At 54.9% G+C, this 24,479-nt stretch overlaps 2 protein-coding genes across 5 annotated transcripts in view; one reads left to right on the plus strand and one right to left on the minus strand.

Annotated features, from left to right (window-relative positions):
• The window catches only part of MED24 (mediator complex subunit 24), a 30,605-nt gene extending 25,737 nt beyond the window's left edge, over positions 1–4,868 (minus strand). Inside the window, exon 1 of one of the 4 annotated variants that reach the window (XM_019747562.3) lies at positions 4,711–4,868. The gene's annotated coding sequence lies outside the window, so the exon portion shown is untranslated. The remainder of the gene's footprint in view (positions 1–4,710) is intronic. The other 3 variants (XM_019747564.3, XM_074320054.2, XM_074320055.2) reach the window with 3 other exon arrangements.
• THRA (thyroid hormone receptor alpha) lies at positions 4,350–23,995 on the plus strand. The gene is made up of 9 exons (XM_019747569.3): positions 4,350–4,526; positions 14,769–15,118; positions 17,519–17,586; positions 18,166–18,266; positions 20,080–20,227; positions 20,820–21,025; positions 22,025–22,171; positions 22,795–23,053; positions 23,604–23,995. Exons 2-9 carry the CDS (start codon positions 15,066–15,068, stop codon positions 23,852–23,854), a joined length of 1,233 nt encoding a protein of 410 aa, XP_019603128.1. The 5' UTR covers positions 4,350–4,526; positions 14,769–15,065; the 3' UTR covers positions 23,855–23,995.
• The last annotated feature ends 484 nt before the right edge of the window (positions 23,996–24,479 follow it).

A 24,479-nucleotide genomic window follows, 5' to 3' on the forward strand; every position in this document is an offset into this window, starting at 1 on the left:
GGAAGCCAGGCAGGTAGTGACATGGCAACACTGAAGCAGTGGCAGAAAAGGCTAGAATAGGCTTGGGGTGGAGTAAGAGGCTGTGAGGAACAGGGTTTTGGGCACTCAGGGGGTTGGAGACATTCCTTATCTAGGCTAGAAAGAAGTATAAGGACAAGTGGTAAGAGTCTAGACCCAGAAACACTGAAATACTTGGTAAGCATATAAGGCACAGAGGGAAACTGAGTCAGTCTCCTCCCCTAATGGAATATTTTCTTTTGGAAGCTTGCCTGGGTCCCCCCACTGTGGGGAGTTAATTGGCAGCAGATGGATGGGGAAAGAGAGTGATTCCTACACACTCTTACACAGCTGTCTCCAAAGCAGTTCCCTCTCCCCACCAGTCCCTACATCAAAATCCCTGCTTTCTATCTATCTGGGGGAGGGGGAGAGGATGGGGGAGAGACCTACATGGTGGCCCCAACTCAGGGACAGCCCTGGATCCCCTACAGTTTCCTATCTCTGTCTTCCCACTGACCTCACAAGAGGTCAAGAAAAAGACCAGCCAGAACAGTAAAAGGCAGAATTTGAACCATCCTTGGGAGTAGTTTTCTAACACCCTGAAGGACATCGCCCCTCTCCGCATTCCCAGTGCAGAGAAAAGAGATACTATGATCCTTAGGCCTGGACAGTGGCAGAGAAGGAGGCCAGCCTGCCATTCCTTTGCATTGCCCCCCCCCCCCCAGGTCCTGAGAGCCACTCTATACTCTTGGCCTCCATACCAGCCTGTCCCACATGTCCTTTAACTGGATGGGGAGGGCTGCGGTATGGTAAGACCCAAACTCTATGGTAAAGAAGCCGGTCCCTTACCTCCTCCCTCCTCTCTCCTCTTGGCAAAGGCTGGATGAGCAGGTTCTGTGTGGGAGTGAAACCAGAAGCTGGGAACTTTAGGGGATCCAATACCTGGCACGTATTAAATGCTCAAAGGAAAAAAAAGTGTCAAATGAATGAATAAAAGCAGGAGAAATCATGAAAGACGTCATGGAGAAGGTGTCAACTTTTCCCACTTCTTGCCTCAGCTAACCAAAAGCCGGGCTCAGCCTGGCCTGAGTCCCTTACCTGGCTCCCTTTTTTGTGACCCATAACCAGGGTATCTGATAGGATAAAGATGATTGATAAGGGGGCATTAAAGTGTCCACTTTACTTTTAGCAGTGCAACTATTTGCTAATTCCCCAGTCTGTCTCTCATCTCTGCCAGCCACTTGATCCCCAGCTCCTATAAACTGTCCCCTCTTTCTTTCCTTTATTTCCACCATCTTTTCTTGATTGAAAGATCACTAAGGGGAAAGAAACACCTGGGTTTTAAGTTCTCTTAGCTGGCGGTACCTTAGTTTCCTCTGCTGTCTTCCCAGAACTCCCCAATAAGTGGGGCTGTGTCTGCAGAGTCAAGGGGTCTCTGCTGGACAGCTTATCACTTGCTGCCACCATCCACGAGGTCAAAATGATTTCAGGGAGGGGAATTGTTGAGGCCCAGGCCACAGAGCTAGTGCCCAGACAGGCTGGTTGAGGGCCTATCCCTTATTTCCCCAAACTGCCTGGGGCTTCTTGGCAAGAGAGGAGTATGCTGTGTGGGGTCTTGGCTTCAAGGCTTTTGGGGGAAGCTCTTCAGAAAGGTATCTAGATCCCTGGTTTCTAGGGGTGGGGCCCTCGAGAAATCTTGGGGTGCTTCCTAGCAACAGTCTGGGAGGGAAAAAGGAAGAAGGAAGAGAGGGAGGGGCCTGGGCATAGCTGCTCTGATGGGAGCCCAGAGAACAGGCTGTTCCTGCTGCCTCCATGGCAACGAAAATATAAGAGGGAGGGGGCTGCCAAGCATATCCCCTTGGAGGGTCTCTACCCATCCTCACTTGTGCCCCACCTTCCTGTTCTCCCAATAGACAGCCCTGAAGCAGAGGAGGGGGGGATGGGAGGAGACAGCCCAGGTGGGGTTTCATGGTAAGGAAAGAAGAGGAGCTGGAGATGAAATGACTCCGAGACGAGCTAGAAGCTTCAAGAATTGGGGGTAGGTAGGGGTGGAAAGGGCCATGAAACACAGGGACAGGGGCTATAAGCCCGGACCTTGGCTGGGTCCTGGCATCTGGCCAAATGTCTACTTTAGAGGCAGTGTGCCCTTCATTTTGCCCTTGCCCAGGTCTGTTAGCAGCCCTTATTGGGAACCAAGGACAGGGAGAGAGGTAAGGAGAAGATAGAAATGGTGAACACTTGTCTTTGAGTTCAAGGTGCCCCACTGTGCCCTTGGGGTAAAAAAAAAAAAAAAAAAAAAAAGGTAGATCAGGAGGTATTTCATTTTCTATGGCTCTGGGTCTAGGATTTCAAAAAGTCTCCTTCACCCAATATCTTTAAGGCCTTTCGTCATAGAGAGATATGGTGGGGGAAGCCAAAATGGAGGGGAGACAAAACCATATCACTGTCATCTTCCCTCTGGACTCAGTCGCCCTGCCCTAATTAGATGACAGCTAGACCTCTCCATTGCCTCCTGGTTCTGCCTGATTGATGCAGAGTATAAATGTATCCCATGCTTTGGGATTCTCTCCCCCAACTCCTTGGGCAGCCCAATCCCAAGAGACTATTTCCACACAGGGTAGAGCATGCACCCTGAATGCTGCACACCACAGCTTTGCTCCCCAGGGTTTCAGCGAAACCCGATCACCCAGGAGGTGGTATCAAGGGCAGATAGCTACCCTCAATGCACCTCACACTGCACGCTGCAGCCTCCTGCCCCACACTGCAGCTGTTGCATGTCCACTGTGAGGCCAGGCCGAACCCACAGGTTCACTGACTGCATGCTGACTCTGCACACTGCAGCCTCCATTCCCTACTGCAGCTGCCACGACTCCACACTGCAGGCTCCCTTCACCCATGGCCTACCCCTCATCACCAGCACTCCACTCTGCAGCCCCAGGCTTTCATCCCAGCGATGCTTCTCATCCCCATGATTCCAGCAGGTCCCAAGAGATGCTCCGTCCCCTCCCCATGCACGGTAGACCCCAATACCCCCTGTAAGAGAAGTGGCTGCAACAGAGATAAGGATGCAGGTGGCTGAGAATAAGATGAACCAGGGCAGCCCAACTCAGATAGGCTGTTGGTCAGAACCCCCACACTTAGCAAGTGATTTTTGTAGAACAGCTCCCCCTTCACACACACACACACACACACACACACACACACACACACACACACTCCAACGGCAGACTGTGGAGACAGGGCCCTGCCCTGAAAGCCGTGGGAAGACTGTGGCCCCCGCTGGTAAAACTGGGCTAATGACAGCAGGGGAACCGGCGGGGCCAGAGGGGGTGCTGGGGTAATTAGAGCTCTGCCTGGCGCTCGGAGATCCGGAGATGAAAGGGGCTCTGGCGTCACTGGGATGGTTTTATGTCCATGAGTGCAGGTGTGTGTGTGTGCAATAGGGTGGGTGGGAGCTGGATGGTAGGGGAAGGGCATCCATTTTTATGCAGGCTGCCTTCCTTAAATTGGCCCTGATACCATTTGGATTTTGGTGGGGGTAAACATGGAAGGAAATACCACTTCTGTGAAGCTGAGAGTTGACGGGGTAGGGCAAGCCTTGCCCCCTCCCCAGAAGAGCAAGAGGACCAGATTGTTGAGGAAATGGCTGATGACAGTGAATAAAAAGAGCCTATATTGAAATAGGGTGACATTTGAAAGGGGAGCCAGTGGATCAGGTAATGATGTTAGAAATGAGGGGAAGGAAGGTAATGGCGAGTAAAACTCCAAAAGAATTTAAAACATAGATGATTGAAGTTAAAAAGACCTCAGGGGTCACCTGCCCAACCCTGGTATTTTAAGGTTGAGGAAGCTCTGCCCCCGACAGCAGGGGTGATTTGCTCAAGGTCACACAGTGAGTTACTGGCAGAGAAGAGACCCGAACTCAGAAACAAACTCTAAACCTCCAAGGGTTTGGTATTTAGACTTTTGCCCTACTTATAAGGTGCAGGCATCTCGTCAATACTCCCTTCTCCATCCCCATGGTGCAAACACCAAAACCTTCCATTCTTCCAGCAACAGAAGACTATTTTTTAAATGACATCTTTTGCAAAATATGTCACCAAGTATCACTCCTGCCGGAGACGCCTGGAGTGGGGAGGGCGAGTCCGAGCTGGGCGGGTGCAGAGGCGGCCGAGGGGCGGCCGGGCGGCTGGCTGGCCGGGGTCCCGGGGCGCGGCGGGGGGCGGGGGGCGCGGGTCGGCGGCGGCAAGGCGGCCTGCAGGGAGCAGCCGCGAGCCGGCCGGGCGCGCCGAGCAAGAGCCCCAGCCGGAGCGGGGCGGGGGAGGGAGGAGCCAAGAGCGGCCGCCGCCTCTGCCGGAGGAGCCGCGGGGCCGCCACACTCGCCCCCCGCCCCCCCGCGCTCACTCGCACTCACACCCGGGCGCAGGAGGCGGGCGGCCCGGGCCCCACCGGCCCCCCATGGACGCCCCCGGCACGGGGCGCTGAGACCCCGCGTCGCTGCCCAGCCCTGTCCAGCGCGCCACGCCGAGGTAAGGGGGAGGGAGCGAGGGGGGTATTAATATGCAAATACCTCACGATTGATTATGCAAAGCCACAGGGCTCTCTGGCCAGCTCCCCGGCGGGCTGGGGGCGTCCGGGGGGGACCCGCCGCCAACCTTAGCCTGCCCCCGACGCCCCTGAGACCCTGTCACAACCCGGGAGCTTGCAACTTACGCCCTGGGGAAGGGAGGTGTTGCTAGGAGGTCGGTGGGCCCCAGGGTTCGCCGGCGGAGATGGCGTCCAGGCCTCCCCCTCGAGGGCCCGCCCGGCCTCTGTCCGGCCCGTCTGCTGCGCATTCCCGGGCCCGGCCCCGCTGCCGGCCGCCCGAGCTCCCCCGCCCGCCGCGCCGCGCCGCGGTTTGTTTACGGTGCGCGGGAGGCCTGCCCCTCAGCCCCCACCCCTAGCCTTCCAGGCCGAGGCCGAGTGGCCTTTGCAAAGCTGTCTCCAGCTGCGGAGGGCAGTATGTGTGGGGTGGAGTGGGCTTGCAAGGGTCCGGGGAGAGGGAAGCCCCCCCTCCACCCGCCTCCCCAGTTGAGCATGGCTCTCTGGTTGCAACACTCCTAATTGCAAAAAACGCGGCTGGGGGTGGGGTGGAGGTGTGTGTGTGTGTGTGTATGTGTGTGTGTGTTGGGGGAGAGTGTATTTGAGGGTCCCTAGATGATTAGAGTTGCAAGCTAGGGTGGTTGGGGAAGAGAGGGAGGAATGGACCTGTGTTGTGTGTACCCCCCCTTTTTCCCTCCCCTTGCAACGTGTCTCCTCTGGTGCCCCTTCTCTGTCTGGGGCCCTCCCTTGTCCCGTGTGAAAGAAAGGCCTGGGGAAGGGGGAGTGATAGGGGCAATGGAGAGAGCCACTGTTTCCAGGGGTGGAGGTCGAAGGAGGGAAGCCAGTGGGATGGTAGCCCACCCCTCAATGATGGCCCTGGCCCCAGGAGGGGGAAGGGATGAAGGGGACTCTTGTCCAAGATGAGAAGGGAAGCAAATGTGACATGCAGACACCAAGATATGCCCACATAGACAACCACATGCACACCCAGGGACACCCAGGCATACTCAAGGACAGGAGCTACTGGACACACCCACATGGGAACAAGGGAAGTCGCAGGCTGCTGCTGCACTGGGGAGCTCAGAGAGATGGGACACACCCACGGGAGACCGACCCATGCACATACCTACGCACAGGGTCACACGGAGACGCTGTCACACACAGGGGCAAGGAGGAGTCGCTGTCACCCACACAGAAAAAGTCACTATCACATGCATACATGAACACAGCAATTGCACACCGCCGCACATTACAAAAGACCCTGTCACTCACAGGCACACACGTGCTCGCATGAGCCCAGTCACACAGGCATCAACGCCTGCTGTGACAGTTGCTGTTAGTCAAACGCAAAGGTAGTTACACATCAACACATGTATACACAACTTAGCAACAAGTATTTTCCTGGACTTCTGTGGATCTCTGAGGTTCTGTATACAACAAAACCCCTGCTCCCAAGGAAATGAAATTTGTGTGAAAAGACTTTCCTGCATAATGGTGCAAGGCATGCATTTGTGATAATGTTCTCCGTTGCTTGTCATCCCACCCTACAAGATAGTGAGCTTGAGACCTGGCAGGATCACTCCAAGAGTGCTGGATCCCACCCAGAGCCTAGCACAGGAAGTGCTCTGTAAATACTTGTTAATGGATTGACTGTGGGAACTCCGGACACAGGTGCACTCATTTGCACACAGTCCCAGGGACTCAGGTGCAGAAGGTGTTCACAAGGCTCAGATCCACACAGTCACAGGTCCAGGTCGACAGTTGTGTCCAGACAACTCTAGACGCACACCCCGAGATGCACACAGAGTCATGGACTTTTTCCCTTAAGCTTCCTTCTGTCTTCTTCCTCCAGGCTCAGCTTTTTTTTTTTTTTTTTTTTTTTTTTGAGGGACAGAGAAACTAGAGCAAAGAGTAGGGGCAGGGGGGTTCCAGAGGGCCGAGTCCCGGGCCTGAAGCAGTGTCCAGTGACTCCCACCAGCTGGGATTATCCTGGCTGCTAAGGGACGGGGTGCTGCAGTCCTCATCCCCACCCTGAAAACAAATGGTGGGGCAGATCTCGCTGCCCCTGCTGGAGTCATTTGTCTGAGCCTTTTCTGGGGCCTTTCACTCACCCCCAGCTGAGTTCCTGCCTCTCACCCTGAGTCTGGCTCCTTTTCCCACCTCTGCCCTCCTGGCTAAACTTGGAAGCTTTCCTTAGGAGGCCGTATGCTGGTGAGTGTCTGGGTGAGTGATGTGTATTTTTGACTTGGAATTTCTCTCTAACGCTGTCTCTCTGTTGCTCTGTCTTGCTGTGTCTGATTCCCTCTCCTTGTTTCTCTGCCAGACTATAACTCTCACCCTGTCGCTACCCCTGTCTACCCCTGTTCTTGTCTGTTTCTGCCACAACCTCCTTTCTGAGCTGGGAACTGGCAGTGATGTTCTTCATAGTTTTCCGGTTGTTAATACTCAAACCCCGCCCCCCAGTCCCCGCCTGCCCTGTCTCTGGGGTCATCGAGAGGTTGGGGTGGGGGGCGGGGGGCTCAGCTGGCTGTTCAGGACATCCTGCACTTCCTCAGTGCTGCAGCTGCAGGCCAGCAAGTTTTGGGGGCTGGGAAAGGGGGGAAGGGAAAGGGGTCACCAACTGCCCATGCTGACCTCTCAGGCTGGCAGGCTCTGCCAGGAGACACCAGATCAGTGGAAGCTGGGTGTGCAGGCCACATCCAACTAGCTCCTAACCAAGCCAGTGAGGAGCTCCCTTCTACACTCACCCACTGGAAGAGAATCACCCCCATGGGCAGTGGCGGGAGTTGGCAGGACCCACAGTGGCCTTTCTCCACACCCCTGGCAGCTGAGACCTACCTCAGAGATGCCCAACAGCTGTGTCCTCTTTGCCCAGCCTCAGAGCCTGCTTCTGAGGGTACAGCTGCCCAGACTATGTGCAGGGCTGAGTGAGGCCCTCTCCCACGAGTGCAGGCTTCAGCCCAGGGCGGCAGAATGAGCAAATCTTCCAGAGAGGGAATCTGAGCAGGGGACACCAAGCATTTCTGGCCATGCTCTCCTCTAGCTACGGCCTGTTTGGGTCAGGAGGCACTGATAGTGATTCTACCATAGAGAATCCATGGGCTGCTACAGAAGGGGAAACTGAAGTTTAGTCACAGGGAACACGTAGCTGGATGAAAGACCAAGGTATCATTCCTCTAACAGGTAATGTCCTGTAGTGCATGGTGCATGATAAGCACTTATGCTTACAGTGAGGACGCTTGTGCGCTAGGGTCCCCTGGATTTCTTGGAGAAGGTTGGTGGAGAATTGATCTCCTAGACATCACAGGAACAGAAATGAGATGGCGGGTGGGTAGCCATGGTGGGTCCCTAGTCTCTACTCACACTTCACATCACCATTTTCTCCCTGACAAGTTTTTGCAACCTGGAGGCCCTCTGACCCTCGCCTTTTAGCTTCTTCTTAAAAAGAGCTTTGGCATCTCAGCCTGGGACACACCTCCCCTCCCAGTTAGGGGCACAGGCATGAATGTCTGGGCATCGTTGCATCTCTGTTGGGACAAGTCTCAGCACTGGGAGTGGGGGAGCAAAATAACAAGGAAAGCAGGCTCCTCTCCCTAACCCTGCTTGAATGTATAGAGTACAGCACCCTTTGTCTCTCCTGGGGACCCACCATTCCCAGCTACCTACCATCAACCAATCAACCAAGACCCAGCCCTGGCTGATAGACACTAGATTCCCCACCCATGCATGGAGGGGGCATTAGTGTGAAGGGTGGAGGCACAGAGTAAGGACCGATGTGGTATGTGTGGTGCCTTGAGATTCAGGGTCTATCCTGGGTTGCCGCTTTCCCTCTGTGAGTCTGGTGATGACTCCTCTCTCCCCCAAATCCCTTTTTTTTAATTCAGCAACTCCTCTTCAAGGTGCAGCAAGGACAATGGGGGGATGCCCTGTAGTGGGCCACTGGGAGCCAATCTCAGCTCTAGTTCTCATGGCAGCAAAGGTGCTTGGGGGACTTTTGTGCATCTTGGGGAGGGAGGCAAACCTGACCACGGTAGAGAGCACTGGCTGGGAGTTGGAGGCTGGGTGTTTGCCATCCCCCAGTTGCTGACTTTGAACCTGAGTTTTCATCATCCAGAGACAGTGATGCCTACCTCACTCAGAGGAATGGTACATAACATACCATGGGATGACACCTGTGTTCAATCTGTGTTGCATCCTAGCGTGATAAGCAACGCCTGTGGATTCTCCTGGCCTCCCAGGGTCTGGCACTCTAGGGTGGGGATATATACATGCCACCTGGAGCCAGAGATACTTCTCAGTCTTTCATGGAGGTGTCTGGGGCTGGTGTGGCGGTGGTGGGGAGGAGCATATAATTTTCAGACATATGGTGTCGCCTGCCCTCCTCCCTGGCAGGGGTGCCAAAGAGGACCTCCCTTTTGTATACCTGTTGTGTGAGGTGCTCCGGAGGGAGAAGTCAGAAGTTCTCTGGGTAGACAAGGGGAGCAAGATGGAACTTATTGGTGTTCAGGAAATGCTGTCATTGCCCCCCTTCCTTGGGGGTGAGCATTCAGTCTAGGGACCAGGGCCTGGGGTTGCAGCCTAGGGCCAAAGGTACAGCCACACACCCCAGCAGTGGCAAAGAGCAGCGTGACCGGACCAAGCCCCAGGGCACCTCCTCTTCATCCTCTTTTCCTCTTGTGAGGAAGAGATGAGCTCTTGGCTCGCAGAGCCCAGCTGCCTGTTTTCATTTTCTCTTTTACCCAAGCGAGTGGGCGGAGGAAGGGGAACGGGGACCGAGGCTTTGGTGGCTATCTGCGTTTTTGTACACATCAGTGAGTGGGAGTGTTGTGCGCGCATCCCTGTGTGCGTGTTTTGTACATGTGTGAGATGGGGAGGGCTCTGAATCTCTATGGAACGGTACCCGAAGCCTGCCGCTGTGCGCATGCGCGGTGAATGTGTGTGTCTGCACGTGTCCGTGTGTGTGCCGGAGACTCAGCTGCATTCACTTGCGCGCGTGCGCGTGCGCGCGCGCGAGCGTGCAGACACACACACACACACACACACACACACACACTTTTTAATCTCTCCCCATTCCTTCCCTCCTTTTCCCCTCCCTCTCCCCCCTTCCCCCTTCTCTCTCCTCTCCCTCTCTGTCTCTCTCTGTCTCTCTCTCTGTCTCTCTCTCTGTCTCTCTGTCTCTCTCTGTCTCTCTGTCTCTCTCTCTCTCTGTCTCTCTGTCTCTCTCTCTCTCTCTCTCTCTCTCTCTCTCTCTCTCTCTCTCTCTCTCTCTCTCTCTCTCTCTCTCTCTCTCTCTCTCCCAGTTCTGCTTGGGTGGGTGGGGGCTAGCTTCCACCTCCCTGGGGTGCCTGGGAGAACATCCCTGCCTTTCCTTTCCCTCCTGGGCAATACTCCCCAGGGCTTGGGAACAACTCCTCTCTGTGGCCTCCTTCTTCCTCCTTGGAAGAGGGGAGTGGGGAAGGGAGGACCCCAAGCCCTGTGCCCATGATACCATCTGCAGTGAGGGCCTTGGGCCCCGTGACATTCATGCCTCTAGCCTTCAGCTGCCCCAGCGCCCAGCTCCAATTACCCCTGACTGCTGGGGGGAGGGTGGGGAGAATGTGCCATGCCCAGCTTGGGGGTGCTCCTAGCTCGGCCTTCTTGGCTGCTTGGATCTCCCACCTCCATTCTTGAGGGGCATTGGGGCAGGGGACATGAAGTTCTGTGGGTTGGCAGGGAAGGGGCTGGGCATAGGGGATGGAGGTGACCTCTAGACCTGGGCACCCACCTTGATGCCTGACTGGAGCTGGCCTGGGGTGAGAGCAGGGAAAGGAGAGCAGCAGGTGGGTGAGGTTATGTTGGGGGGAAGCACAGTCTTTGATGTTAACACTGGGCATCTGGCCCAAGTCAAGGCTGCTGTTTATGTCCTTCTGTTTCTGACCTACAGGGGGGAATTTCCTGTTCTATTCTTTTGGGGGAGAGGATTCTTTGTTGATCCAATCTCCCCCTTATGTCACATCCCCCACCCCCATCTCCCATTCTCTAGCCTCCAGGGTCCCACAGTGGCTAGTTCAGACTTAAGGATCACTGCCCTTAAGCTCCAGAATCCCATCTCATGTGTGCCCAGTGAGAGCCCACCAAGGAGTGCTGCCTCCTTGCCCTCCTCCCCTCCCTCCCTACCTCCCTCCTTCCTCCTTGCCAAGCTGGTGCCTGTGTCTGTGTACTCCTCTGCCATCTCACACCTGCCAAGTAGTACCTTCCTTTCCGCCTTCACTCCTCTCTTTCCTGGCAGTAGGATAACAGTGAGTTGGGTGGGGCAGTCCTGGTCAGTCCATACCCAAGAATAGAACAGGGGGGATCTGGGAAAGGAGAAAGAGGTCCCAACCCCGAGAGGCATGTACCCCTCGGTGTGGGGGCCTGGGTTGCTTCTGCAGCTTCCACCGCCACCAGACTCCCAGGGGCTGTTGGTGCTTGTGGCTGCCCATGGGAGCCCACGCTGGCACAGGCGGCAGTGTCTGCACACAGATGCCTGTGTTTGCCTGTGCATGCCCTTGTATATGTTTGGGCTACAGTGGCCACCTGGGCCTTTTAGCATCACCCTTTTTGGCTCCCATGGTGTGGAGTCAGTGCATCAACGCCAGATCAGTGGGAGTTGGGGGGGGGTATCTCCCCCCACCCTAGCAGCAGGCAAAGGGGAAGGGGAGAGGGAGGTGTGAACCTACCCACAGCACTATTAATAGCCCACATGCCAGGCCACCAAGAACCAGCTGTCACCGTGGAAACCATTTCTACTCCCCCCTCCCCCAGCCTCTATGGGGTGGGACTTAGGCAGGGCATAAAGCACCCCCCCACCCATCTTTCTTTGTTACCTTTCTCTCTTTGTCTCCCTCTCCTTCATTTGCCTCTCCTCCCCTATCTGTCCTCCTCTCTACCTCACCCCTCTCTCCCCATCCCCCACCCCCCTCTCATTGCTGCCTTTCTTCCTTTCCCTCTACTTCCTAGGCATCCCCTGCTCTACCCCCATCCCTGCCCAGCTCTTTGTTCTTGCCCCTCCTCATCTTTCTTCCCTTCTTTCCCCATCATCCCTTTTACCCCTGTCCTCTTCTTTTTCCCCTTTTCTGGACCCCCGCTATATGAATGTGTCTTTCCTTCTGTGGTTAGCAAAGAGGAGGGCTGGGCTTTCTTTAGAGCATTAAGGACAAAGTTTAAGGGCCCCAGACAGGTGGGGTCAAAGCCAAGAGCAGACACTCAGGAGAGTAGTGTGTATAGAATTGGGGCTAGACTTTGGGGGCAGAGAGTCCCTTCTCGCAGGCCCAGAAGTCCTTTGGGAAAGTCCCCTGGGTTTGCAGGACTGTGGAGTGGGACAGTCTGGCAGTGGGAACCTGGCATGGTGCCCATGGATGCCGCATTGGGCGCTTGTCTCTGTCCCCCCATTGTAGAAGCACTTAAGCTTAATGAAATGCTTCCCCCTCCACGGGCACCTTGCCCACACTGCTACCCGGTAGCTCTTATCTGACAAAGAGAGAGTGGGTGGCCAGGCCAGCCGACAGGTGGGTCTTTCGGTCCGGCCGTCCAGGCTAGTCTTAGAACCCCGTAGCTCCACCCACTCTGCTTCCTTGGGGCTGAGCCTTGCCTCTGCAAGGGATGTGCCCGGAAGGAACTGGGGGAATTGAGCTGGACTCAAGGAGGAGGGGAGCGAGGCTGCCCTTCAGGGTGGGCACCCTTGCCCCAGCCCCCTTCCCTGCCAACCTTTCTCTGCCCACAGCTAACAGGCTCACGTGGTATGTGCCTCCCCACATGCTGGGCCCTTTGCTTGCTCTGTGTCATCTCAGAGGTCCAGGTATGTCCCTAGAGAGATGACAAGGAGTCTCTAGGGGTAACAGCTTCTTGCTCAGTGCCAGGTGAGGGTGCCATAAGCAGTGAGGGCAGCACCTTGCGCCTCTGTCCACTGCCAGGGGCTCAGTGTAGCTTGGGCTGCACTGACAGGCACCAGGGCACCAGTCAGCTCGGCTCAGAGGTGGAGCAGACAGAGAGCTTCCCCCTCCCTGCCGCGGGCACGTGCAAGCCCTTGGCAGTGCCCAGACACATTTGGAGTTAAGGCTGGGCTGGGGAGGGGGAAGGGAAAATAAACATGGTGGCTTAGGTTGGCACTGCCCCAGGTGTGCCCTGTAGCAACTGGCAGTAGCAGGGGTGAGGGAAAAGGGGGCCCTCCAGAGCTATGGCCCGGGGCAGGCACTGCCCATGGCATGTGGCTGCTGCCGGTGCTCCCTGGCCAGCCTAGCCCACAACTGCTAATACCCATTCTCACATACCCTGGCCCTCTTCACTTGCCCCCAGGGCCTTCTCCCCAGGGCTGCCCCTCTCTCAGCATGCCCACTCCTGTGCCTGCCTCCTCCCTTCCCTGGGGGCTCTTGGGCCTCCGGCTGGCGAGTGGATTTTTCCAGCCTCTGTAAACAAGTGGTGGCAGCATGCCAGGTGGGTAGGAGACAGGCAGGGGCAGCACCGCAGCCAGGGTGTGCCAAGCACCGAGGCACAGCCTGGTTGGGGGTGGGGGGGAAACAGGGAGACACCCAGAGAGAGAGAGAGAGAGAGAGACATTCATATGCCTACAGACAGACCCAAGGAAGCCACATCGGACACAGATAGAAGTGGAAACGGGCGACAGAAAATAGTCCTCTATTGTCCAGCCCAACACCCACGACTGCCCTGGCCCCCTACCCCTCACTGCTCTGGCTTAGGGCAGCAGGCCCCAGTGCCCAATCCCTGGGCATCCCCACCCACTCCTCCTCCTCCCCCCACCTCCACCCCTTAGAGCTGGCTACGCCATTATAAATTTATAACAGGAATTTCTCTACAAGCCAAGAAAAACTTGACCTACTTTCTTGACGGCTCTCTGGGCTAAGGCTCCCTGCTTGCAACCCGCCCCCCCACCCAGTCTCCTGTCCAGCCCCCATTGCCCAGTCCTGGTCTGTGGGGGTACCAGAAACAGAATGGGCCACCCTTCTGTCCTCGTGCCACGTTCCCCACACTGGGGGCTTGCCTGAGTACAGAGGCCCTGTCCCACTGCCCTGCCCTGCCCTGCCCAATGGCCTGACTTATCTCACCGTTCCCCTCCTACCCTGGCTCCTTATCAGTTCCTGGGGGTGGGGTGGGGGGCCCAGGGGTGAGGTCTCTGGTGCAGCAGCCACGTGATGAAAGTTGTGTGTACGGAACTGCACCCTTTGTCCCCCTCGCACATGCCCACACCTGCCTATGTGTGCAGACAGTAAGCCTCAGCTTTGGAGCCTGTGGTCAGAGGTACAGTGTGGAGGGAAAGGTGGGCCCAGGTTGGCACTGCCTTGAACCCCAGGTAGCAGAACAAGGCTAGCAGTCAAGCCAAGCTTCAAGGTTTTAATCCCTGAGCCACCTGCTTACTAGCTGTGTGAACTTGAGTGAATGACCAAGGTTTCTGACACTCAGTTTCCTCATCTGTAAAGTTCTGCCCACTTATCTGCTGGGCACATATCTATTTAGTTAGCGTGTGTTAGTTTCCTTTCCCCCTTTCCCTTGTCATCCTGGTGGGTGGTAGCTTAGCTAAACCAACTGGGATATCTGGTCCTCAGACTGGGAAGTGTGATTCGGGACCTTCTACGGACAGCTTTGGAGTCCTTGGGAGGCCAGGGTTGGAGAATCATAACTTGGCCAGCAACAGGGGAGGTTGGCTCCCCATGGTTTTCAGTGTCTCTATCTAGTAAGGTACTCAGATGGGTATTCATGATCCCTGCCCCTCAGGCCCACACCCCACACCCTTCCTTCATGGGTACCCCCCACGCCTGGGCTGAAAACAGCTTTGTTTCTAGTCCCCTCTTGCCCTATATCATGATGAGTTTTATAAACCCTTGGCTAGATTGGTGGTAACAATAGCTCACATTTAATCGATGCATGTTACCAGCCAGGCCCTTACCTGAATGTGAGGACTAACACATGGTACGTGGATGATCTCATTCTTTCCCTCCATCCCTTTCCATGTCTGGGGCTCAGGACATGGATCTCCAGTCTTGCCTGCTATACCTGTTCATCTGAGGGGTCATCCTGGTCCTCTCCCTGTGCCTGCCCTCCATGCCCACTACCATCTTATGAACCCCAGGAGCCCAAAATGTTGCCCTCAAAGGACTCCTGTCTATCTACCCCCACCATGGCGCCGCCTTATCCCTGCCTTTCTCCTCTCTCTACAGGGACTTCTGGACAGGACAAGACTCTGAAGCTACTCCCCAAGCCCAGGACCCCTCCCCTCACAGACCCAGCTTTCCCCCCAGTCCCACCACCTGCCACTCCCTGGCCCCTCTCACCACCTGTCCCCCTTGGGGCATAGGGCATGGTGTGAAAGGCCAAGTGCTGAGGCGGGCACCATGGGTGCTGTGCCCTAGGCCTGGTGGCGGGGGGTGGGTGGCCGGTGGGCGTGCAGGGGGGGCCAGTGTGCCCACCCTAGTCTCTTGGCGTGCTGGAGGGCATCCTGGATGGAATTGAAGTGAATGGAACAGAAGCCAAGCAAGGTGGAGTGTGGGTCAGACCCAGAGGAGAACAGGTAATAGATCCAGCAACTAGGTTGTGCCAACTCCTAGGCAGCAGGCATGCTCACCTGGCTGGGCAAAAGAGAGCTGAGCTTGGGCCTTTAGGGGAATGGGCGCAAGGCCAGCAAGCCTGCTGCCTACCTTTGCCCAGGAGATGAGGTCATATTCACATGTGGCAGGGAATTAGGCACCTGGACTGAGAGATGCCCGTTTTGGAGTGAGGTGACACAGAGCTGAGAAGTTACATGCAGCAGGCATGTGGCCCCTCCCTTGACAGTACTGGGCAGTCTCAAATGCCCCCTATGTCCCCTCAGCCACCCTCACCTGAGCATTTGGAATCCAACAGCCTTGCCATTTGCTTCCTCTCCCTGCCAGCCTGTTCACGTCTGATCACTAGTGTGAGGTCCACAGGCCATGGTGCATGTGACATGACAGTTAATGGCACATGCACCAGTAACTGTCGGTCACAGCCCACTCTTATATTTGGAAACTTTTGGGAGCCCCACAAGCTCTTCCTTGTTCATAAGCAAGGGCAAGCACTGCCATGGAGCTCCTCCCAGGAAGTGGAAGTGAATGCCAGCTGTGAAGGTTTTACTCACACGTGGAGGAGGCATCAGCCCTGCACACATTGCTGGGGATGGACTACCTATGATCTGCATTGCCCTTGAGGAGCCCAGAGGGTCTCTGCCTCTCCCGTCAACTCCAAGTGGCACAGAGCTCTGGTGTGGTGCCCCTGGAGCTGGGGACAGCCCGTGCCTATGGCCAGGGATAGGGTGGAGGAGGGGGTGCTCTGGGGAGCAGAGTGGCTGTTGCCTAGGAGACCAGATCTTGAGCCAGGAGGCCAGAGGCCTGGCCAGGCAAAGCCCTGGGGCCCGAGACTGGGTTCCTGGAGGGGTGGAGGAAGTGGATGGGGCTGGCAGTTGGGTAGGGCACTGGGGGTTTTCCCCTCAAACCTCACCCCACGGGGGGCTCTGAAAAAGAATATCTGACGTGTCACTGCGTCACCCTCACTGGTAGCCTCTGTACCTCCCTGCCCAGACTTCTGTGGGTCTGGGAGAGTCTGCTCCTAACCAGAGAAAGGCGGGAATCCTGGTTCCCGGTCCCCCAGAGCTGCAGCCCCTCCCCACCCCCCCATGTCCCTGCGCCTCCTTGTGGCTGTCCCTGGGATTGCACCTAGAAGCTGTAAATCTTGTAATTGGTGAAGACCGCCAGCGCAACTGGGGCTAGGTGGCCCGGAGTTCCCCCACACCCTCCCCTCCTGGAGGTGGGAGGGAGATCTGACCTTCCAACCGTTGTAGAAATCAGACAGGGGTAGTCCCCAGGGGGCGTGGAACACAGAGCTGTCTTTGACTGTGACCCTGGCCAAGGTCACTGTGTCAGTGTGTTGGGAGCTGCATCAGGCTCCAGTGGGAGGGGCCGTGCGACATGCCGGGTGTGGGAAGTTATACAATCCGTGCATGCGTGTAGAAGGCTTATGTAACCTGTGTGTGCTGAGGTTATGTAACACGTGTGTGGAGAGGTTCACAACATATATGTACAGCGGCTCAAGGTTGCTAATACCGTGCATGGAGGGGCTCAGGGTCCTTGTCCTGGCTCTGATTCCAGTGCACAGTGTCACCAGGCACAAGTGGGGCCTCAGTTTGCTGCTCTGTTAAATGGATGCCATGGGCAGGGTGACGCTGGAAGTCCCTTCCTGTTTTCATATTCTTGGTTCTAGGTTCTAGTTGCTAGGCACTATACAAGGTCCTGGTCACATGAGTTCAGTCACTGTGGTTATGTAGCATGTGTGTATGACCTGGAAAATCAAGGAACATGTTTACTGAAGGGAGGGGCGTGGTATTATTAGGTGCCTGTCCAGAGGGCTGTGTAACACATGGGTATATCCTAGTCATCATATAACACATTGGAGCGTAACCTGAAAGTTACGTAGATATGTAGATCCTGGTACTTACTTACCATGCTTGGGTTTATACTGACGACTGCATAGCTAGTCATATGCAGTGGTCTTGTGTTGCATGTATATGTGTGTGTTTTAAAGGTTATATAGCTTTAAGCATGTCCTGAAGATTCTTTCTGCGTGAGTCATGAACTGAAGGCTTAAGTATGTGGATATCTTGTGGATTATGGGTATTTAAGTTTCTATAATTTGTGTGTGTGTGTGTGTGTGTGTGTGTGGTGTGTGTGTGTTAGGGCCCTAGAACATGCTTGTGCTGCAGCCAAGCCCCTTATCTCTCTCCTTGAAGCTACTAGATAGCTGGACCCTTCTCAGTTTTGTCAGCTGACCTGGGGGTGGGAGGTAGAATGAGGACACAAGATGCAGGGAGTTGGGCCTGGGGGCTTATATAAGCCTATTGGATGAGAAGGGGGCTGCCCAAAGACTGCTCTGTGATTCTGCCCACTTTGCCCCCATCCAGTGCCAGGTCACCAGATGGAAAGCGAAAAAGAAAGAACGGCCAATGTTCCCTGAAAACCAGCATGTCAGGTGAGCCTGGCTGTATGTGCCCTTCCTCCCTGCCCTCAAGCCCACGAAACCAGGCCAGGGCTCTTCTGGAGCCTGGGCATGTACCAGCAGCTCCTGTGTCCTGTGGGGAGAGCCTCTGAGAGGGCTTGGGATGGGTTCGTCTGGAGCTGAGATGGGTGATGTGGGCATGCCTCAGCCTTGAAGATGGATTAGGTCAGGAAGAGCCTCTTCCCTTCTCTGATGACACTCTTGCCTGAGACCCCCACCCTCACCGTGGAATCAGGGCCTGTGCTAAAGGGCTGAGGGGCTGTATTCCCCTGAGATGAGCTGCTGATATTTGCTTCTCCTTCTCCTGCATCCCTCGCTCCTCAGATGCAGCAAGAGGAAAGCCTGAATGGGCAGGCAGAAGAACTCTGGGATTCTCCATATTCTTAGGGAAGGGGATGGACAAGATAACCTCTGAGGAGTCTCTAGGATTCTGCCCTTCAGGGAGTCTGGGCTAGGGCATGGGTCAGGAAGGAAAAGTTGGGGGATGGAGAAAATGTAGGAGCCTCTCTTCCGGGGGCCCAAGCCATGCCTGCCTCCCTTCCTCCCTCCCAGGGTATATCCCTAGTTACCTGGACAAAGACGAGCAGTGTGTCGTGTGTGGGGACAAGGCAACCGGTTATCACTACCGCTGCATCACTTGTGAGGGCTGCAAGGTATGGACCAGCCAGCTCCTGCCCCTCCCCCACCGCCGGCACCCCCGTCTCACCCCCTGTAAGACCCTCAGTACCTGACACAACAGATGGCTCTATAGACATGTAATCGAAAGCCCACCTGTTACATCAGCATCATTTTTCTTATTCATTAATTCATTTGTTCATTCATAATCCCTACCCTGCTCCTCATAGGTAAGAAGCCTAATCTCTCTGAGCCACAGTTTCTTCATCTATAAAATGGGGATAATATGCTACATAGAGTTGTTGGGAGAATTAAAGGAGATCATTCACACAGAGTATTTAAAACAATGGCAGGCACATAAGACGTACTCAGTAAACGCCAGCTATCATCCATCCATTCAGCATGTGAGGGGTGTTGTACGTACCCTGCCCACAAGCTGGTCACAGCCTACCAGAGAGAGACAGACATCAGTGGAAGCCAACATCAGTGTTTTTCAAAATGTGGTTCATGGGCCACCTGTAGTACTAGTTCAATGCATATTCCCAGGCCTCAAGCAGAACCTTTGTGGTGGAGCCCAGGAATCTGCCTTGGAACAAGCTCCCCAGTTGCTTCTCCTGAATCTGAAAGGGTCGAGAACTGATGCTGGTGGGGCACAGTGGGACCCAGAGGAGAAGAGGATGGCAGAGTCTCCCTGGGCAGAAGGCACAAGGTCATAGACTTGGGGGGGCTATTGGACTTCAACTTTGGACATATCAACCTGCATGGTTTTTTCCAGGATCATTACCTCCTGAAAATGTAAAACCTTCCAAGAAACAGAAATATTTAAAGATATGTTAAGACTTTAAGTTTTTCTCTGTCTGGGTGTCAACCAAACCAAGACCACCAGGGATTTAGAGTCCCATAGCAGATTCCCTGGATGTAATACAAGCAATGTAACATAGACCAAGGAGCCTCACCCTCAGAGACATCTGAGTCCCAGAGGAGCATCTCAAAAGGAGAGAGATGCCTGACCCCTAACGAGTCTGATTTTATAGATCTAGTGTGAGGCCCAGGCATCTGTCTTTTTGGTAAGCGTTTTGGTAATTTTAATGCACCCCAGAGTCTGAGAGCTCAGATCTTGGTGTCCCGTACCTTTGGACCAGTTCTGACTCTGCTGTCCATTTAGCCATTTGGGCAATTTAAGCAACCTAGGTGACTTTGGGCAAATCGCGTCTCTCCAAGCTTCAGTTTTCTAGTCAGCGGAATGGAGACAGTGGTAGCTTCTACCTCATGGGGTTGACATGAGTGTTAAATGTGATGATGCATCAAAGAAAGGCTTACAGGTGCCTGGCACGTAGTATGTGTTCAACATGATATATAAAATTGAAAATTTTCTTTTAAAGCTACTACAATTCATACCCACTGCCATATTCAGACTTTTTGACACCCCACCCCAATTTCATGAACTCTACCACATGGGCAACAGGCAGCATATATGAGAAGGTTTGGGGGTCAGTGTTGTTCTTAGTCATTTAGCAAGAAGGAAAATCAGGGATGCATTGGACTTCCAACGCTACTATTCCTTCAGGCTTCACAGCACCTCATACCATCCCAGGCCCAGATATCCCCACTGCAGTCATCCTCACCTCCAACACCATCCCTACCAAGTACCCCCACCCCTTAGCAGCCTGGGGAGCTGAGGATGTGTGTTTCTAAGGTCCCAAGTCCTGGCAAAGTCCGGTGATCCTGGGCTTGCTGTGTCAGGAGTATGCCAGGTTCCCTCACTAATACCTCACCCTTCAGTGACCTGCATGGTTGGTTCAGGAAGGGGAGCTCATGACCACAACAGGCTTTATCTCCCCCCAACCCCAGGGCTTTTTTCGCCGCACAATCCAGAAGAACCTCCATCCCACCTACTCCTGCAAATATGACAGCTGCTGTGTCATCGACAAGATTACCCGCAACCAGTGCCAGCTGTGCCGCTTTAAGAAGTGCATTGCCGTGGGCATGGCCATGGACTGTAAGGGGATCATGGGGGGAGTCGGGCCAGGTGACTGTGGGGGGGTAAGTTCAGATAATGGCAGCTCCCTTCCAGGGAACCCTCAGGGCCCACGGGGCAGAGTGACAATCCAGGTCAGGCTGATGGAGGAATGAATGTTCAGAATCTTGGTCCCTGCCGCCCTTATCCCTGGGGAAAAGGAAGCAGAGGATTCCTCTCTGAGCCCTGCGCACGAGCCCCAGTGCTTACCTGCCTTTTACCACTCCAGGCCTTAGAGGGACTTGTTGGGTAGAAGGAAATCCTGAGCACCCCACCCTAGCACAGTGTTCCTGACTATCAGAGGAGACACCCCACTTCTGGGTGAGAGAGGGCTTCTTTCACTGGCTAGGATCGGGTGGCAGGGTCTTCTAATAATTACTATCACCATAGCCCTGTGGCCAGAACCTGCTATGCCTCTGAAGCACCCCAAAGTGGAGTTGATGTCCCAGTGATTTGGAAGTCGCTTAACCTCTCTGGCCCTCAGTTTCCCCAACCTGTACAGTGGGAAGAGTAGTTTCTGAGAGGGTCGTAAAGAATGTCATGCAAAGGGCGTATGTCTCCCTGTTGTTGACAGTGGTTCTAGATGACTCAAAGCGGGTGGCCAAGCGCAAGCTGATTGAGCAGAACCGGGAGCGGCGACGGAAGGAAGAAATGATCCGATCACTGCAGCAGCGACCAGAGCCCACTCCTGAAGAGTGGGATCTGATCCATGTTGCCACGGAGGCCCATCGCAGCACAAATGCCCAGGGCAGCCATTGGAAGCAGAGGCGGAAATTCCTGGTAAGGAGAGAGGGGTTGGGGGTGAGCGGCAGCTAGGTGACTCGGGGAGGAGAGCAAGCTCAGGGTCTTGCCTTCACCAGGGAGCCCTCTTAATTTAATCCGACCCAAAGCTGATACTCTCCACAACTTGGTGGTCTTGGTGACACACCTGTATATGTGTCACTGCTTGCTGTCTGGGGTCCTGCCTAGTCCATCCGATTGGGAGCTCCATGAGGACAGGGCCTTGCCTTCCTCATCGAATTTCTAGTGAACAGGGGCGACCTCTCCTCTTTTTCCTGCCCACAGTGACTGGGAGGAGAGGGTGAGACACAGTCATGTAACAGTATTTTGGGGGACCTACTGGGTGCCAGGCATTGTGTTAGACCCTGGCAAAACTGAGTGCCAAGTGAATGGTCAGCTTGAGTGTGGATGGTTGCTTGCATATGGTGGGGGAAGGCAGAAAACTTACCTGGTTCCTAGGGGTGGAACAGTGCGCTGTTTGTTAAGAATACAGGCTCAAATACCAAGCAGATGTACGTGTAACCGTCAGTAGTCAGACTGCCTGGGTTTATATCCTGGTTCTACAACTTATTAGTCATGTGACCTTGGGCTTATTAGTCAGCTGCACTATGCCTCAGTTTCCTCATCTGTGAAATGGAGCTAATTATAATATTTTACAGGGTTATGGTAAGGATTAAATGAGATAATATACGTAAAACACGTAGCCTAACGCCTGTCCACATATTAAATACTCAATAAATATAGCTTCTATTTTTATGACATTACTTCTACTACCCTTATGGTCATTGTTATTATTAGCAGACGTGGAGCTCTGGCTCTGATCTATTCACTGCCCCAAGGTGAAAGTGATGCCCCGTAGGCCTAGGACATAGCGATCCCAGGTACTGGTGGCCCATCTTCCCCAAACTGCCTTGGAGCTCCCCCTGGTGGGCAGGGAGCCTCAGTGAGAGTTGTTAAAAGGGGTCTGTAGCCCCTGCTGACCCCCATCTTTCCCTCTAGCCTGATGACATTGGCCAGTCACCCATTGTCTCCATGCCGGACGGAGACAAGGTGGACCTAGAGGCCTTCAGTGAGTTTACCAAGATCATCACCCCGGCCATCACCCGTGTGGTGGACTTTGCCAAAAAACTGCCCATGTTCTCCGAGGTGAGTGACAAATGGGAGGTGAGACTGGTGCCACACTGGAGGGAAACCTGGGGCTGCTTCCCAGGTCACCAAGTCTCAGCACATGCTCATCTGAGTTTCTCTGGGCAAGGAGCAATTCCTTTGGGTTAACAAACACAGCGCAGCGCATGTGCTGTCTCCCTCCTCTCTCTCTCTCTCTCTCTCTGTCTCTCTGTCTCTCTCTGTCTCTCTCTCTCTGTCTCTCTCCCACACCCAACCCCCGCTACCTTACCCGAAGGAACCAGCAAGTGCCCAGTCCCCTGAAGTCTACGTAGCCATCCCAACTCTAAGGCAGCCTGAGAGCTCTCATCTTAAAGAGCACTGACTGGGGACAGGCTGTCATACTAGCTGTGTGACCTTGGCCATGTTGCCTAACTCTCCTGCATGTTGGTTTCCTCATCTGCAGTGGAGATGGAGATAATGAAGGGATAATTGTGAGGTTTTGTGAAATAGGGCCTGTCTGTGGCCCAGTGCAAGTTTAGCTGTTCAGAGTACATGTTACTGGCTGAGGCCAATGGTGGCCTCGCAGCTCCCAGGGGACACCCACAGGGGACCCTTTTGGAGTGGGGCATGCTGAGTGTTCCTGTGGCCCTGCCGCTCTGCAGCTGCCTTGTGAAGACCAGATCATCCTCCTGAAGGGGTGCTGCATGGAGATCATGTCCCTGCGGGCGGCTGTCCGCTATGACCCCGAGAGTGACACCCTGACGCTGAGTGGGGAGATGGCTGTCAAGCGGGAGCAGCTCAAGAATGGCGGCCTGGGCGTAGTCTCCGACGCCATCTTTGAATTGGGCAAGTCACTCTCTGCCTTTAACCTGGATGACACAGAAGTGGCTCTACTGCAGGCTGTGCTGCTAATGTCAACAGGTACCTGCGGGTTGGCTGGGAGGGTTATCGTTATCCTCCGTCCTTAATCTTAGTCTCTCTGCTCGTCAGCTCCTGTGCCCCTCCAAACCCACCAGTGTGTCCCACAAGCTTACCTCTGTCATCCAAGTCATCTCCATCACCCAGGCCCATCCTCTGTCCCCTGTGCCATGCTCTGTCACCCGTCCCCCCTCTGTTCCCCAGGCCCATCTCTTGCTTCCCGATCCCTCCTCTGCTCTTCGTCCCATCTTTACCCCATTCTTTGTCTCTGCCCCCATCCCCTCTCTACCCCTATTTCCACCCCACCTCTCTGACCACCAAACCTCTCCGCCCACAGTCCTGTCCGATCTCCAAGTTTCCTCTCTTTGCCCAGGCCCACCTCTCTGTCCCTCTGTCCTCTTTGCTTATCCCTCCGTATCCCTGTCCATGTAGTTCCCCTCCCTCTCCCCTCCACATGCCCCCCCACAGTGTATGTTCCTCCCCTCACGGCCCCTCCTCTCTCCCCTCTGTCTCCCTTCACCTGCTCACCCCCGGGCCTCCTTTTTCCCTGCAGACCGCTCAGGCCTGCTGTGTGTGGACAAGATTGAGAAGAGTCAGGAGGCATACCTGCTGGCGTTCGAGCACTACGTCAACCACCGCAAACACAACATTCCGCACTTCTGGCCCAAGCTGCTGATGAAGGTGACTGACCTCCGCATGATCGGGGCCTGCCACGCCAGCCGCTTCCTCCACATGAAAGTCGAGTGCCCCACCGAACTCTTCCCCCCACTCTTCCTCGAGGTCTTTGAGGATCAGGAAGTCTAAAGCCTCAGGCGGCCAGAGGGTGTGCGGAGCTGGTGGGGAGGAGCCTGGAGAGAAGGGGCAGAGCTGGGGGCTGAGGGAGACCCCCACACCTCTTCTCTCCTTCCTCTCATCCTGGGATAGATTCAGCTCCCACACACACCCCTGCACTAGCCCCTCCCTTCTCAGAACCTCCAGCCCTGGGACAGGGCAAACAAATGAACTTGCTATGAAAAGGACAGTGGGAGGCTCCGGGACCTTGTCCTGCACTTCCCAGGACCCCGTCCTCTAAGAAGATAGGGGAAGGGAGGGAGAACTAAGAGGGGACAAGCCATCTTGACTGTAGGGGAGAGGAATATGGGGTGGGGGAAGATGCCCCCAACTCACCCCCTACACACATACATGGAGAGAGAGAGCCCCCCACCCCCAGTTCCTTGGCCTAGGTTCCCCCTCCAGGCTAAGGGCCTCTCTGCTTCCCCAGATGCCTGGGTGCAAAGAAGGGCTTGGCTTGGCTCCTCCCTGGAGGTTAAAAATTATAGTCATTCTAACTGCACTTTGGAAACCAGGCAAGGGGAGAAGATAAATGAAGAAAAACTAGATAGAAAAAGAAAAAAAAAGAGAGAGCGCGAGCGATTGATAGAGATGATAT

Source organism: Rhinolophus sinicus, chromosome 12 (genome assembly GCF_057876585.1).
Source record: "Rhinolophus sinicus isolate RSI-liver-muscle chromosome 12, RSI-T2T, whole genome shotgun sequence".
Classification (NCBI taxonomy): Eukaryota; Metazoa; Chordata; class Mammalia; order Chiroptera; family Rhinolophidae; genus Rhinolophus; species Rhinolophus sinicus.

Excerpts from the sequence above, each read along its gene's own strand:
- THRA (XM_019747569.3), top strand. The coding sequence starts at position 15,066 with ATGGAACAGAAGCCAAGCAAGGTGGAGTGTGGGTCAGACCCAGAGGAG. Across the intron at positions 15,119-17,518 it reads TCAGACCCAGAGGAGAACAG|TGCCAGGTCACCAGATGGAA; the intron begins GTAATAGATCCA and ends GCCCCCATCCAG. Across the intron at positions 21,026-22,024 it reads AGCAGAGGCGGAAATTCCTG|CCTGATGACATTGGCCAGTC; the intron begins GTAAGGAGAGAG and ends CTTTCCCTCTAG.